Source organism: Panthera uncia (genome assembly GCF_023721935.1).
Source record: "Panthera uncia isolate 11264 chromosome C1 unlocalized genomic scaffold, Puncia_PCG_1.0 HiC_scaffold_3, whole genome shotgun sequence".
NCBI lineage: Eukaryota > Metazoa > Chordata > Mammalia > Carnivora > Felidae > Panthera > Panthera uncia.
In genome coordinates, this window is record NW_026057584.1 from 16353555 (window position 1) to 16368934 (window position 15380).

The 15380-nt window shown below is 45.0% G+C and overlaps 1 protein-coding gene across 6 annotated transcripts in view; it reads left to right on the plus strand.

Annotated features, from left to right (window-relative positions):
- EPHA4 (EPH receptor A4) overlaps nt 1–15380 on the plus strand; it is a 149587-nt gene that overhangs the window by 34244 nt on the left and 99963 nt on the right. The window contains exons 4-5 of one of the 6 annotated variants that reach the window (XM_049615830.1): nt 12456–12550; nt 14304–14377. The exons of 4 other annotated variants lie outside the window; for them this stretch is intronic. In XM_049615830.1, coding sequence (XP_049471787.1) covers nt 12456–12496 — 41 coding nt within the window. In that variant the 3' untranslated portion in view covers nt 12497–12550; nt 14304–14377. Of the gene's footprint in view, nt 1–12455; nt 12551–14303; nt 14519–15380 lie in introns of those variants that run through there. One more of the 6 variants, XM_049615829.1, reaches the window with a different exon arrangement.

Here is a 15380-nt window from a genome sequence, read left to right on the forward strand (position 1 = left end):
AATTTCAGAATTAGTGGAGATTTGGGGACATAGCTTTCAAGAAAGTCACAGTTAGGGGCACCTGGGGGGCTCAGTTGGTTACGTCTCCGACTAGGGCTCAGGTCATGATCTCACGGTTCGTGGGTTCAAGCCCCACCTTGAGCTCTGTGCTGACAGGTCAGAGCCTGGAGCCTGCTTCAGATTCTGTCTCCCTCGCTCCCTGCCCCTCCTGCACTCATGCTCTGTCTCTCTCTCTCTCTCTCTCTCTCTCTCAAAAATTAACAAACATTAAAAACCAATTAGGGACGCCTGAGTGGCTCAGTCCATTGAGCATCCAACTTTGGCTCAGGTCATAATCTCACGGTTTGTGAGTTCGAGTCCCGCATCAGGCTCTGTGCTGACAGCTCAGAGCCTGGAGCCTCCTTCGGATTCTGTGTCTCCCTGTCTCTCTGCCCCTCCCCCACTCATGCTCTGTCTCTCTCTCTCAAAAACAAATAAACATTAAAAAAAAAATTTAATTAAAAAAAAAGAAAGTCAAAGCTCTACTGTAAACCCTCTTACGGAAAGTACTCTGATGGTCAGACGTCAATAAAAGCGTAAGCACTAGAACATTTATTAAAAACAATTTCTCATCTGAAGTCCAAGCTCCCAGAAGGCTTACGCTCTGCCCGAGAAAGAGTCCTTCAGTGTGAAAAGACATTGAGTCTCTAATTTCTTCTGAAAATATCCAGTTATCTGACCGTGGATAAATTCCTTAGCTTTCTCACATCAGTTTCCCCGTCAAGAAAATAATTAGCTGGGATAAGTCGTCTGCAAAATACCTTTTAGCTCTTCAGTGTCCAAACGTGTGAGAGGATAGTAAATCTTGTTTCCTTAGAGATTGGAAGGAACCATCCATGTTGACCGGAGTTATCTGGGAAGGCTTCCAAGCAAGAGAGGAACTCAATAAAATGTGGGTAAATAAAGAGGACGGAAGAGGAATGGGCGTCCCTGAGCCGGGAACAGTGCTGTCTTCCTCAGAGGCTGAGGAGACTGGATTTGGGGAAGACTTTGAAGGGGAGCGGAGGGGTTTGTTCTCTGGCTCTGGCTCATTCCTCAAATACTCATTGATTGCCTGCTCTCTTCTGGCTATTGAGAGCCATTGATCTCGGTAGAGTCTAGATATTTCATCCAACTGAAGGGAAGGTGCCACCGATAGCAAGATTTGTAATGTTTACCAAAATCTTTGTTCTGCCACTTTAGGTATGCAGAAGAAAGATAAGGAAAGCCTCAGAGTAAAGTTGACCTGAAGGTTATGGCGTCATTTAAGCAAAAGGGGAAAATAACAAATCAGCTGTTGGAAAAGTTAAAAAAAAAAAAAAATGCTCTCGGTTTGGTGTGATTGATGCTTTATTACCTTGTAGATGGGTAGTTCAGGGCACTAAGCAAATGATGATGTTTATTTAGATTTGGAATTTGGAACTGTCCTAGAAGGTTGGCCCATGGTTGTTACTTTGCATAGTTGTAAGAAGGGCATAATGCTCTGTGGAGGATGATGGCTTTTTGGGCTTTCCCCCTGATGATGAACCCCGAGTGTTCTCAAAACGAACCCTTGTTTTGTACGTTAGAATCATTTGGGGTGTTTGCTATAAATACACACGTTTTTTTTTAGTTTTTTTTTTTTTAATGCTTTTATGTATTTTTGAGACAGAGACAGAGCATGAGCAGGGGAGGGGTAGAGAGAGAGGGAGACACAGGATCCAAAGCAGGCTCCAGGCTCTGAGCTGTCAGCACCGAGAGAACCCGACGCGGGGCTCGAACTCACGGACTGTGAGTTCATGACCTGAGCCGAAGTCGGATGCTTAACCGACCGAGCCACCCAGGCGCCCCTATAAATACACATTTTTAAGGACTCAACACAAGAGTTTTGAGTTTGTGACCTGAATTTTTAACAAGCCCCCAGGTGGTTCTGGTAGGTGGAAGAATAGAATTTGGACTCCACTGTGAGCCCCTCTGCTCCCCACACCGAGAAGCCTGGTTGACACGGAGGTGAAAGTGAGTTGCTGGCCCCCTTGCCACCAAGTACAAGATTGAAGGGAGGTAATCGTGTTGCTTGTTTCTGTTTAACTTGGTAGGAATAGAAAGGCCTGTGGATCCAAGAGAGTGCAGGGCCAGCACCCATCTAGGCCAATCAGATCAATCCCAGACAGGTAGAATTCAGCCGGTTCCACATATGTTTCGATTGGGTGCTCTGAATAACGTTCTTTCCAGTTAATTAAAAAACAAATAAAAATAAAACTCAGGTAGATGCTTAAGGGAGAAGCAGTTCTGTCTGCTGGAGCGACACGAGTGCTTCTTTTCTAAAAATTTGTTTTAATGTTTATTTAGTTTTAAGAGACAGAGAGCAAGCGGGAGAGGGGCAGAGAGAGAGGGAGACACAGAATCCGAAGCGGACTCCAGGCTCTGAGCTGTCAGCACAGAGTCCGAGGTGGTTCTCGAACTCACAGACCGCGAGATCAGACAGAAGTAAGACGGGGACGCTTAACTGTCTGATCCACCCAGGCGCCCCAGGGCTTCTTTTCTATGGAAACTGTTTCTGGAGGGGAGGAGGAGTAATCTGTACAGCTCCACAGAAGTAAAAGGCTATCCACTTGGGTTATAGGCATAAAATTATTGCAAATCAACTAAACAGTTATCAACTAAATAGCAGAAAAAAGAAGACCCAGGCAAATTATCAACTACTAAGACTTTCAGAGCGAACGCGGGGACTAGGGATTCTAGGGGGAATCACAGCTTGCGGGTTGTTTGTTCTCTTCTCTCTAAAAACTAGGGAAATCCCTCCCCCCGCCACCCCCCACACACTGTTGCCAAACCGGGGAGGAAGGTCGTTTCAGGCCCTCAGGCACCTGCAAGACGTAAATGTTCCAGGAGGGAGGTCCTTTCCAGTGTTAGAATTCGGAGCTTTTGTAGATAAAAGGTATCAGAATTTTCTTGAGTTAAGCAAGCATTTGGTTAAAAAGAAACCTTGTTGGGAGCAGGGCTGGATGTAGATTATTAGCCAAGAAGACCAATAAATGGAAGTAGAATCCAGGCCAGCATCAGAGCTGGGAACGGAGCAATTTCCCAAGTCGCTTGTGGGTGGCTGGATCACCGGTGATGTGTTTATTTCTTGGAAGTCTGTTTTGCATAAATTCATTCTGTGGTAAGCGGGATGCAGGCTCTTCTCCTTGTGGGCCATTCTCAAATCTTCCTTTTAGTTATCCTTGTAAAGAAATTAGGTAAAATGGGGTCTGCTGCTATCCTTCAAGGGAAGCATTTGGACTGACGTTTGCCGTCGAGTCTCCGCTTTCCGGATTAGACAGGCTGAACAGTCAGCAGTAGAGAGCAGTGGGTGCCCTCCTTAGGACTCTTGTGAACGTACATTTTACTCACTTAGGGCGGAGACACATGTGGTGACACAGAGGTGTGGGAAAAGGCGGTCCCACCGAGGGGCTTTTGCCCTAACACCTCTGGGGTGGCTCTCACGTTGGCAGAGTCTGGAAAGTGATAGCCCTGTGGAAGGCTGTTCTGATTTTCGTGGAGGAGAGAGTGTCCCTCCCGACACCTACCTCAAAGGCATGTTTTTGACGTAGCTGTCACAAAACTAATTGCCAGGATGTGTTTGAAATCATACTGATTTTTTTTTTTTTTGGAAGGGACACGGCCCCAGGTGCCATCGTTATTGCATATATTTTGAAACGCCATAACCTGGAACTCGTTCAGTGTGCTTTCCTCTGTGTCTGGAAGCTGTGTTGACTTTAGGAGTCACAGATGGGCGTAGACCGGGGTTTCAACATTTTTCTCTCAGGGACACACCCTTGGATTTATGCTCTGAACACAGTGTCTTCCTCCCTCAACCATCAACTCCCTTCGTCATGTGCACATCTGTATTCTTCACCGATACAGATGTGGGGGCAGGGAAAGGATTACCTCCATTTCCCCATTCCAGCGTTCTAACAAGCAGGAAAGGAGAAACCAAGTCAAAGGCAGACCAGACCAGGCTCATGATTGGTGGTAACCCATTTCGAGCGCAAAGATGCCAGTATTTGGAGATGTAGAGGGTTGGATCAGTAATGGGTTTATTATAATGCGTGCACATTGTTGAATGTAACTTTGTCATGGGTCCTATGCCAAGGTTGTTTGTGTGGCTCAGAGACATTTGACAACTTTGACATGACTACTTTGAGTGTTTGCTTATCCCCTGGAAGCTCACAAAATGGCTCAAAATGGTTCCTGGAGCAGGAACTGGAAATTAATATTCTACCCTTATAATAATGAGGGATTTTAGTTCATTCATGCGCCTACTTAGCAAACTAAAGTGGCCAATAACTAGATTGTTAAATCTTTTTATTTTTTTATTTTTTTTTAACGTTTATTTATTTTTGAGACAGGGAGAGACAGAGCATGAATGGGGGAGGGTCAGAGAGAGAGGGAGACACAGAATCTGAAACAGGCTCCAGGCTCTGAGCTGTCAGCACAGAGCCCGACGCGGGGCTCAAACTCACGGACCGCGAGATCATGACCTGAGCCGACCGACTGAGCCACCCAGGCGCCCCAAGATTGTTAAATCTTAACTGTTCAGCTTTTCTTATCTTGCAATAAGATAAATAAATAAGTAAGATACTTTGTATATTATAATAAATAATCAAATAATTAATTTTTTTTGGAGAGAAACAGAGCACATGTTGGGGGGAGGGGCGGGAGAGAGAGAGAGAGAGAGAGAGAGAGAGAGAGAGAGAGAGAGAATCCTTACTAAGCATGGAGCCAGACTCAGGGCTCCATCCCTAGAGTTTGAGCTCCTAAGAGCTCCAATCAAGAGTCTGAGGATCAACCTACTAAGCCACCCAGGTGCCCCACAATAGGATAAATTTAAATATCTTTGTGACAGTTGATCCATGGTTGAAATTAACTTTGCAAACATCCCAGTCTATTTGCTTTGTCTCAGTCAGCCCCCTTCGAAAGAGCACAGGTCACTCCCTTGATGAGGGAAAAGGGTCAGTGATGCATTTAGAATTTCTCACTGCTGACGCATTTTCATTGGGAAATTCAGCACGTGGTATCTCTTCATTCATTTCTCCGTTCTTTCAAGCAAACATTTGTATTTGAAGTCTCTGAAAATCCAGCCATGACCTTTACCCAAAGAAAAATTCTGACTGGGTTTGAGTAGCTGTAATGTAAAAAATAAAATAGACATTTAGATAAAATATTTTTGTCTGTATCTAGAAACACAGCAATTGTTTAGCCCAGGTTTGGCATGATACAGATAGATGGATGTAACTTATCCTATTTATATTACCTTTGTTCTTAAAACAAAACAAAAATCGCTTTTCGTGCACATCAAAGAAGGAAAGGGATATCATCCAGAATCAGCCCTGAGTTGGAAGGCAAAAGGACTTATTTGTATAGGAAGTAAATTTGCATATTTTTCCTTTCTCTCATGGTTCAGTCTTGAATTAGAATGTCTTTTTGTTTGTCTACTTCCATTTGTGATTGCTATGAAATCCTTGCCTGAGGAGTGCCAGGAACTTTGTAAAAATTATAGACGGCAAAAGTTAGTCGAAAGAGAGTTTTGAGTCCCAGGCAAGCTGACTCTCAGCTCAAAAAGTACGTATGGCTTCTGCAAGCAGAAACAGGTCTAATGCTTTGAAGAATGTGAGAAATGATCAGTATTTTGGAGGCATTGAAGTGGTTAATCTATTAATCTATACTGGAGTAATAAATCTGCCCGTGTAAACATTTTCCAACTGGATTTTCGTGTTTAGTTGATTTCAGAGAGGAAGTTTAAAAGTGTTTCTAATTTTGCAGTTTCAATACTAAGCATGGTCAGAAGCCCTTCTTGGACTTTTCTGGTAATTCTTCTTGCCTGACCTTGCTTTCTCGAGTGGTCTTAGGACATTGATTTGCTGCAATTGAAATAGTAGTATTCTTTTCTCTTTTTCTTAAATGCTTCTTTTTATTGTGGTGTAAGTGACAACATTACATTAGTTTCAGGTATACAAAATAGTGGTTCGATATTTGAATTTTTTTTCCTAATGTTTATTTATTACTGAGAGACAGAGAGAGACAGAGCGTGAGCAGGGGAGGGGCAGAGGGAGGAGGAGACACAGAATTGGAAGCCGGCTCCAGGCTCTGCGCTGTGAGCACAGAGCCCGACGTGGGGCTCGAACTCGTCACCTGCGAGATCATGACCTGAGTCGAAGTCGGATGCTCAACCAAGTGTTGCAAAATGTGTTGCAAAATGATCACCGCAATGAGTCCAGTTAACATCCGATTCTTTTCTCAACCTGACTCTAGCTGGGTGCACTGGGATGAACGAGTGACTGTAAATTAGCCTTAGTAAATTAATTCCCAGGCCCTTGAGGTGTCAACTGTGTCTTCAGCCACTTCCAGCCCGTATTTGAAGGACTTCCAGGATACTTGGCATTGGGGGGCGGGGGGCAGTGCTTAAAGAATCAGATTTACCCACCATACAGGGGAGTCGTGTAATCTGGGCAGAGGGGAGGATGTGCTGCCTTTTTTTCAAGTTCATTTATTTATTTTGAGACAGAGAGCGAGCAGGCGGGGAGGGGCAGAGAGAGAACCCCAGGCAGGCTCTGCACGGACAGGTATGGGGCTCGAACCCACGAAACGTGGGATCATGACCTGAGCCCAAGTCAAGAGTGGACGCCTAACCGACTGAGCCCCCCAGGCGCCCCAGGACGTGCTGCTTTTTGACAACAAAAGGAACTGCCTTCCTGCAGACCGCAATGTCCTGCGGTAATTCTTCCCTTCCTGGCTCCACGGGGCTGTGGACACACCCAGTGGGGCTGGAAAACAGAATTCCCTGTGTGTCCCATTCCCGCATCATACACACCAAGCCGTCAGCCCACATATTCAAGGATTCCTAGCATAGCAGCCTTTCCTGCTGGTTGCGCTGTTCCACCGAAGGATGTGCAGGGTCCTCGTGTCCCCAGGTAGCCCCGCAGGGCTCTTCTGCTGGTGGCAGAATCACTCTAGTGCCATACCGGGCACAGGTAGGTGCCCAAACCTGAGTTTGCGAGCCCACCGTGGTAACCTGCGGCTACATTGTTCCATTCTAGAATTTGCTTCCCGATGGGCTCAAACGCTTCACGTTAGGACGTTAGGGAATGTCGACTGCCATCTCTTCTGTGATGGACAATGTTAAGACGAAGGCGGTTGAAAGTAACAGTGTGATCACATCCTTTCTCTTCCTGTTCTGATGGGTGAGTCAGTCTCCTGGCCTTCGTGTTTACACAGATCCTCAATAACAAATAACAGCTGATGGCAACTTGCTGTGGCATGTACAATAAGGAAAGGAATTAAATTACGTCTTAAAAGACATGGCCTTGGTCCCAAATTTTTTTTTTAAAGAGGAAGAAGGAAAGGAGGGAGGTAGCGAGGGCCTTGTGCTAATAACCAGTTTGGGCAACACTGGTCCCTCTTTCAAGCCTAATGAGGTCCCATTCCCCCAAGGATTTTGATTTATTACCTGTTCCTTCTGGCCTGTGTGCCTTTGGTGTTTATTATTTTGATATTCAGTTAGCATAACACTGGACATCATTTCACTTCCTGAATCCGTTTTTCTCCCCTTTCACGAGCTTGGTTTTGCGGTAGGTCGGATTTCCTCGTGTGAAAACAACACTCACATTAAAACACCTTTTCTGTTTCCAGTGCTCTGTCTTCACGTTGAGGAAAATATACTTGACGGTTTGCCCAACTGAAGAAAAAAAAAAAAAGAAAAAAAGGGCGCTCGATTTGGGTGTCAAAGCTCCAAGTGTCGCGCCTACAAACCTTTACCGTTCATGCCACATTCAGGGATGTTACCGCAGAGCTACGAAACATTAAAATTTGCTCTAAGACTAGGCTTAAAGGTAGCGTGTGATGATCTTGGAGATGAATTTGAGTCAGAGATTTGATACCGGGGGGGATCTCCGAGCGGTAGGTCAAAAAAATTAGCTCTGCCTACAGGATACTCAACTCCTCATCCCAGATCCAGACCGTCTGCAAACTTGTCTTAGAAGATAGGCATTCTCTGGTTGGCACAAGTCAGGGTGTTCAGAGGCGGAAAGGATTGCCCGCCCTCAGGGAGGGGTGGCTGTTTCCCAGAAGTCACGGTCCCCGTGTGGAGAGAGGGAGCCTTCTGGTCAGTTTCCCCTGTGCTCTGTGGATGGTGGTGACCGCCTTCACCCCCAGCTCCGCGTGGCTCCCTCGGACCCGGCAAAAGTGACCCTCGGTGACCGCTGTCCCTTTCTGTCCTTCCTCAAGAGACTCCTCATTTTAGTGTTTTCTTTGCTTAGCGATTTTTTAGATAATTTTCTCCTGCCAAAGCAGCGGAATATATACTAATTGCAGAAAATTTAGAAAGCATAAAGAAAGTGCTGGAGTGGAGTGAACAAAATGACCCATGAGCCTATCACTCAGACAGAACCACTGTTAATATACTGTGTATATTCTTGAGGTATCTCTTTTTCCTTTCTTTTTTTTTTTTTTTTTTTTTTTTTTTGGCAAATGAATAGAATTTTTTTAAACTCTTTTTTTGTTTTTTGCTTTTTAAAAAATTTTTTTTTAATGTTTATTCATTTTTGAGAGACAGAGCGTGAGTGGGGGAGGAGCAGAGAGAGAGGGAGACACAGAATCCGATGCAGGCTCCAGGCTCTGAGCTGTCAGCAAGGAGCCCGACACGGGGCTCAAACTCACGGACCGTGAGATCTTGACCTGAGTTGAAGTCAGATGGATACTTAACCGACTGAGCCACCCAGGTGCCCCTGTTTGTGTTTTTGCTTTTTTAAAGAGAAAAGAGGGAGTGTGAGAGCTGGGGAGAGGAGCAGAGAGGGAGGGAGAGAGAGAATCCCAAGCAGGCTCTATGTTCAGCACAGAGCCCCACTCGGGGCTCGATCTCTTGACCCTGGGATCATGACCTGAGCCGAAATCAAGAGTTGGACGCTCAGCCAACCGGGCCACCCGGGCACCCCTGTACTCTCTGCTTTTAATTTATTTGAAGCTGCATGTTCTTCTTTATTATTGATTTATTGATTTATCTGTGTGTGAGAGAGAGCATGTGCATGAGTGGGGTGTGCAGAGAGGGTCAGAGGGAGAGAGAGAGAGAGAGAGAGAGAGAGAGAGAGAGAGAGAGAATCTTATTCTTATGCAGGCTCCATGCTCGGCATGGAGCCCAACACGGGCTCGATCCCACGACTCTGGGATCATGACCTGAGCCGAAATCGAGAGCTGGACGCTCAACCGACTGAGCCACCCAGGCGTCCCCGAGACTGGACATTCTAATTTGATTCTCTGTTTATTTCGGAGGGCTGTATCTGACAGAGGCTAAGAGCATGCCTTTAGTTACACGACTGCTTAAAACTATTTTAAATTCTGGGGTCTAGCACATATGGGGAAGGCACCAAAGAGCATAGGAGCAGCAAGCTAGATAGAAGAGGAAAGCCGTGAGAGGTGTGGCCGCCACCTCGGAGGGGGTGACACAGGAGCAGCACTGGATTTCTTCTAATCAGATCAGGTTCCTGCTCTGCTGGCTGGACAACCTCGCTGAAGCTGTTTCCTAATCCAGGAAATGGGAGAACTCCTACTTTTCTGCGTTGTGTTGACGATTCAGTTTATTAAATGAGGTGCTGTTTATGAAAGTGATCTGTCGATCAGCCCTGCAAGAAGCAGCTTAATAACATTATAATTGAAAAAGGTGTTCAGGCTTGACCTTGTGGGCTCAGGGGGAATATGGACAGAGTGAGCAAAGGTGGCTGGAAGCTGCAGATGGGCAGGCAGGTAAAAACAAAGATTGTCTGTTTGATTTTTGTTGTTGTTGTTAATGCATCCGTGTAGTTGATGCGTGCTTTCTGTTAAGGTGGTCATCCAGCCTGAAATTGGGATTATTTTATTTGCTATTTCATGCCGGGCGCTCTCTCTTCTTTAGCCTGTTTATTTTTAACTGGATGGGTACATTCTCCTCTAAAGCTAATATGTTTACTCTCTCACCTAAGAGACTCTTATCAGACATTTACTAGGGATTACAGGCTTCTATATCAGGAATCTTGCTGGATTTACACAAGAGTGAACAGGACAGGCATAGCTCTGTGTTTTAAACAACAGATAAGGTTTTGGAGAAGGGAGGGGAGGAGAAATGGGGAGTCCTGTTGGGTGGAGATGAGGCCTGGGCAAGATACATAAACAACTTTAATACGCGAAAGAATTTCTTTGTCTCTGCTCATGAGCCTCAGAAGCGGGAGGACTATTAAAAGGAAGGGTCGGGGCGCCTGGGTGGCTCGGTCGGTTAAGCGTCCGACTTCGGTTCAAGTCATGATCTCGCGGTCCGTGAGTTCGAGCCCCACGTCGGGCTCTGTGCTGACTGCTCAGAGCCTGGAGTCTGTTTCAGATTCTGTGTCTCCCTCTCTCTCGGCCCCTCCCCTGTTCATGCTCTGTCTCTCTGTCTCAAAAATAAATAAACGTTAAAAAAAAATTAAAAAAAAAAAAATAAAAGGAAGGGTTGGCAGGGCAGCACCGAGAACTCTGAAGTCGGACAGCCTCAGTGTAAACCCTGCCATACCCATTCTTAGCCAGATGCCGGGCACCTCAACTTCACCTTTTTTGTGCTCCCATTTCCTCTTTGGTAAAAAGGTAATGAAAATAGTACCTCATAGGGCCGTTGTGGGGGAAATGTAAGCCATTAATATCTGCGGGACTGGGGCACCGGGGTGGTGCAGTCAGGTAAGCGTCCGACTCCTGATCTTGGCTCAAGAGTTCGAGCCCCCAGTCGGGCTCTGCGCTGATGGTATGGAGCCTGCTTGGGATCCTGTCTCTCCTTTTCTCTGCCCCTCCCCTGCTTGTATGTGCACGCACACGTGCTCTCTCTCTCCAAATAAATAAATACACTTAAAAAAACCATCTGCAGGACTGACCCGTGCCTACTTTGAGCGGAATCCTTATGTAGGGTTTGTGAAGATGGTCCTGCGAAAGAATGGGCTTCTAGATATTACGACTCTGAGCAGACCCATGAGGATCTCTTGTCTGGGCTGGGGGCCACCACACCTGGCTGTAAATATCTAGGTGGGAATGAGGGTGGAGTGATACGGCTTCACATCATGCTATGACCCCTCCATCCCATGGGGCTGAGTCATTGTTCTAAATCTGGAGATTGTGAAGGTCTGTCCAGGGCAACTTTGGCAGAATGTGTCTATTCATTTCCATTACCTCTTTCCAGGGTCATATTTTGCATTTCTCCCTTTCTCTCTCTGTTTTCCCATGAGGCACTGGGCAGGTGCACATGGACGTTAGTCAGAGATGCTTGTCATGGAGGAATAGAACATATTTATTAATATAAATCCTTTGAACCAAGAATAGTGGGCGGTGGTGAATTTACTGGACTTCCACACCGTTCTAGTTTATTCTTTTGTGTTGTTCTAAGACAGATTAGTAGACTGGACTTGAAGACCGCTTCTCAATTTAAACACGTGTGTGTGTGTGTGTGTGTGTGTGTGAATTTTTCTTGACCATGGACCCTAGTCCCTGAGCACCTAGAGAGGAAAGACAGATACTCGGGAGGCATGCTTGTGTTTTATGCCCTGGTTCTGGAATTATACTGCTTTGTCCAGACACTGATTCCAAAACCCAGTAGCCATGTGCTCTCAACCAGCTGATTGACCCTTCTTGCTTCAGTTTCCTTAGTTTAAAATAGAGGTAATGTATTTCCTCATTTGTAAGATCATCTGAAGTATTTATAAGAGTGTTAAGCGCTGAGCTATAACCATCCGATAAACATTAGCTGTAATTATTTTTGGGATGTGGTAAAGCTCACTTTGCCTCCTGCTTTGGCCATTTAACTGGTTGGCACCTTCGCTGGACCTTTGTTTTGTCGTGGTGAAAATCAAATAGGAAAAAGCAGGGTCTAATTCAGAGTTGCAGATGGGATCGTAGGCAATAGCCCGCCCTACTGGGGACACGGAGCCTGAAACTACTCAATAGGATTTTTCTTCCTTGCCCACCCCGAACCTCTTTTCTTGGCAACACCTTTTCAGGGGAATCCTTATTTCAGGAGGAACCCGTTCTATGCGGAGGGTATAGGATCCACATTTACATTTCCCGGGGAGGACCTCAGGGCCACCTAATGGCAGTACATTTTGAGTGCTAGGCCAAGTCCTGTGTGGCCCGTCTCTCATTGGTCTTCACATAACGTCCCCATTTCCCCGAGGAGACACAACTGAGGGTTAAGTCCCCCACGTCACTGTACAGGGCAGCTCCCTCGTGCCATTCCAGCCTGACGTCGGCCGCTGGCCTCACCGCCCCCGATGGAAGGCGGCTCAGGTGTCCCCAGTGAGCATCCCCATAGCTGGAACTAATGGAACTACAGAGAAGACATATCCCTTCCTCCCCCCCCCCCCCCCCCGCCCCGGGGTCTTGTTTCACTTGAAAGCTCATTTAGTGAGCATATGATGATTCGTTTTCCTTCACAGCTCTAATATCCAGACCACGAGTCAGAAAATTAACCTTTTAACTTAATATATACGTGGTACATTGAGGCCGGTGCCGGTTTGCATCCGCCTAAGTGGTAAGTTTCAGGGGGCTTAATGGACGTCAGGGGGAGGGGGACCGATGGCGGCAAGCTTTGCCCTGAGGCCTTGGTGAATGCCGCCTCGCTTGACTGATCGGTCTAGTTGCCATCATCAATGTTTATCACATTCTTTTATGAGGTAGAAATTTCTATCATGGGCATGTAATTTGGTGACTATTGAAAGTCGTCAACTCTTTCAGAAGGTTATAAAATTATATATTTATGGATGTAGGAAATTTGCCCTCCTTTTTTTTTTTTTTTTTTCCCCCTCTCCCTAGCATTTATCCCAGGTAAATGAGACAAGAGATAAGCACCCTTTGGGGAACTTAAAGCGTTATAAAAATACATAAGGTTGTTATTTTAAAAACGGCATTCTCAATCTCTGACTTGAGCCAACACCTACCTTAAATATGAGCGTGTTTATTTTTAATTTATTGGCGGTAGCCATAAAATGCGATCTCATCAAATCTGGATTTTTGGATGCGAGTGAAGATCTCTTATGTGGTGACTGATCGGGGTGGTAGTAATCTGAATTGATACTTGAGATGTTGCAAGTATTCAGAAGTTTAAGTACAGATTTTTTTTTTTTAATGTTTAAAGTTTATTTATTTATTTTGAGAAAGAGAGAGAGAGAGAGAGAGAGTGCAGGCAGAGAGAGAGGGAGAGGAAGAATCCCAAGCAGACTCTACACCATCAGTACAGCGCTGGATCAGGGGCTCGAATCCCCATGCTGTGAGATCATGATCTGAACTGAAATCAAGAGTCAGACGCTTAACCCCGTGAGCCACCCAGACACCCCACAAGTTTCTTATATGTTGTGCCTTCTTGTCTTAAGTCAAGCCATCAGGATATGCAGCTGGTCTTAAGCCAAATGGTTTTGAATTGTGCGGGTCCACTGACACGTGGAGTTTTTTCAATAAATACAGTACAGTGCTGTAAATATGTTTTCTCTTCCTTACGATTTTCTTAATTTATTTTTAATTTTTCAAAAATTTTAAATTTAGTTTGGAGAGAGAGAATGCATATGCGAGCAGGGGACTGGTGGAGGGTGAGGGAGAGAGAATCTTGAGCAGACTTCACGCCCAGCATGGAGCCCAACATGAGGCTTGATCCCACGACCCTGGGATTATCATGTGAGCTGAAATCAAGCCACCCAGGAGCTCCCTTTGTGATTTTCTCAATAACATTTTCTTCTCTCTAGCTTCTTTTATTGTAAGAATGCATAATACATATAACATACACCATATGTGTTAATTGACCTTTATGTTATTGGTAAGGTTACCAGTCAACAGTAGGATATCAGCAGTTACATTTTTAGGGGAGGGGGAGCGGTGCCCCCCCCCCCCCAACCCTCACGTTGTTCAAGGGTCAACTGTATTTAAAGTTTATGTAGATAATTGAGCCTTTGGGAAATTCTGAAAGGTCAGCATCTAGGACCGTATTTCCTTATCTTTTCTAGTTTTCCTTTCCATTTAACACAGGTAATGACAATTGTACTTCCCAGGTAATGTTCGTTCTCATATAAGGCTGGTTATAAGCCTAACGTGGTGGGTCATAATGACTTCTAGATATATATACCACGAGTCAGCATGGACTAAACATTGCCCCGCATTTTCATTCTCGATTTGGCAAAAATACCTGCAAAGATAGGGAGGAAAGATCATTTAATTTATCACTTGCCTTATTGAGTATAGTGCATAGGTGATCATACTTTTTCTAGTTTCTCAAGGTTTGCTTTTCTTTCTTTTAGCCAGAAGCCTACCGTTGAAGTCCACTCGGGCAGAATCTGATGGGTTTCATGCTCCCCTGTGGATTGTGGAGTACGGATACTAAGGAGTGAGGGTGGTAACTGTCAAGGGGCAGAACACAGGAATGTCTAGAAGCCTCTTGCTCTAGAGTCATTCTCTTTGCCTCTGGCCTCCAGTCTACCACATAGTAAACATTTCACTGCCCTCTACAAGCCAAGCATTGTTTGGGTGTCTCATTTTTCTCAATTGAAATGCATCTTATTTTTTATTGCCCCTTCAAAACACTTCTAACCACCTACCATTGTTTACATACTTCGAGTATTTCATTTTATTTTATTTTATTTTATTGTATGTATGTCTGTGTTATTCTCTTTCCCCACCAAATTGACAAGGAATTTTTATTTATTCCTAGCAACATAGAACACTCACTGATACACGCTAGATGTGTAAAAGTATTTATTCAGTAAGTTGGTTAATCCGTAAATTCACTGATTTAACTCACACTTCTTAGAGTTTGACCTCTCAAACTCTAAGTTAAAGTAGCAAAAGTGTGTTTCCGAGCCCCAGGAACTTTGCTGCTCATATTACTCAGGCTATTAACCAGGTTCTCAAATTCTAGATGGTCCTAGGCAGTTTTTTTTAAAAAGTAATGGTTAGGATTTAATTTTTATTATCACTTTTAATTTATAGCAAGGGGGGTAGTGGCTTCTAAGTAAAGATATTAAGAATGCGATTGAACTCTCAGAAGGGAAGATGCGAGGAAAATGGAACACAAGTAAATGAAGTGGGGAAAGACCCTGTTTGAACCATGTTCTTGGGTGGGTGTTTATTGGATATTTTGGGGGGGCGGGGTTAATTCCAGTAGCTTCCCTGAGCTTTATTGTAATAGCAATCTGTCGTCTTTATATAATTTCTAGGTTAGTCATTGCCTAGGGGTTGTCAGCTAACTTTTTGATTCCTTGTGGTTGATCAGCTGAACCATTCCTGCAGTTAAGCTTCTACCCACGCCACGTGTTCTCAAAGGTTACAAACACCTCTGACGTTGACAATCCCAGCCTCTTGCTAGACCTCATCCTCCC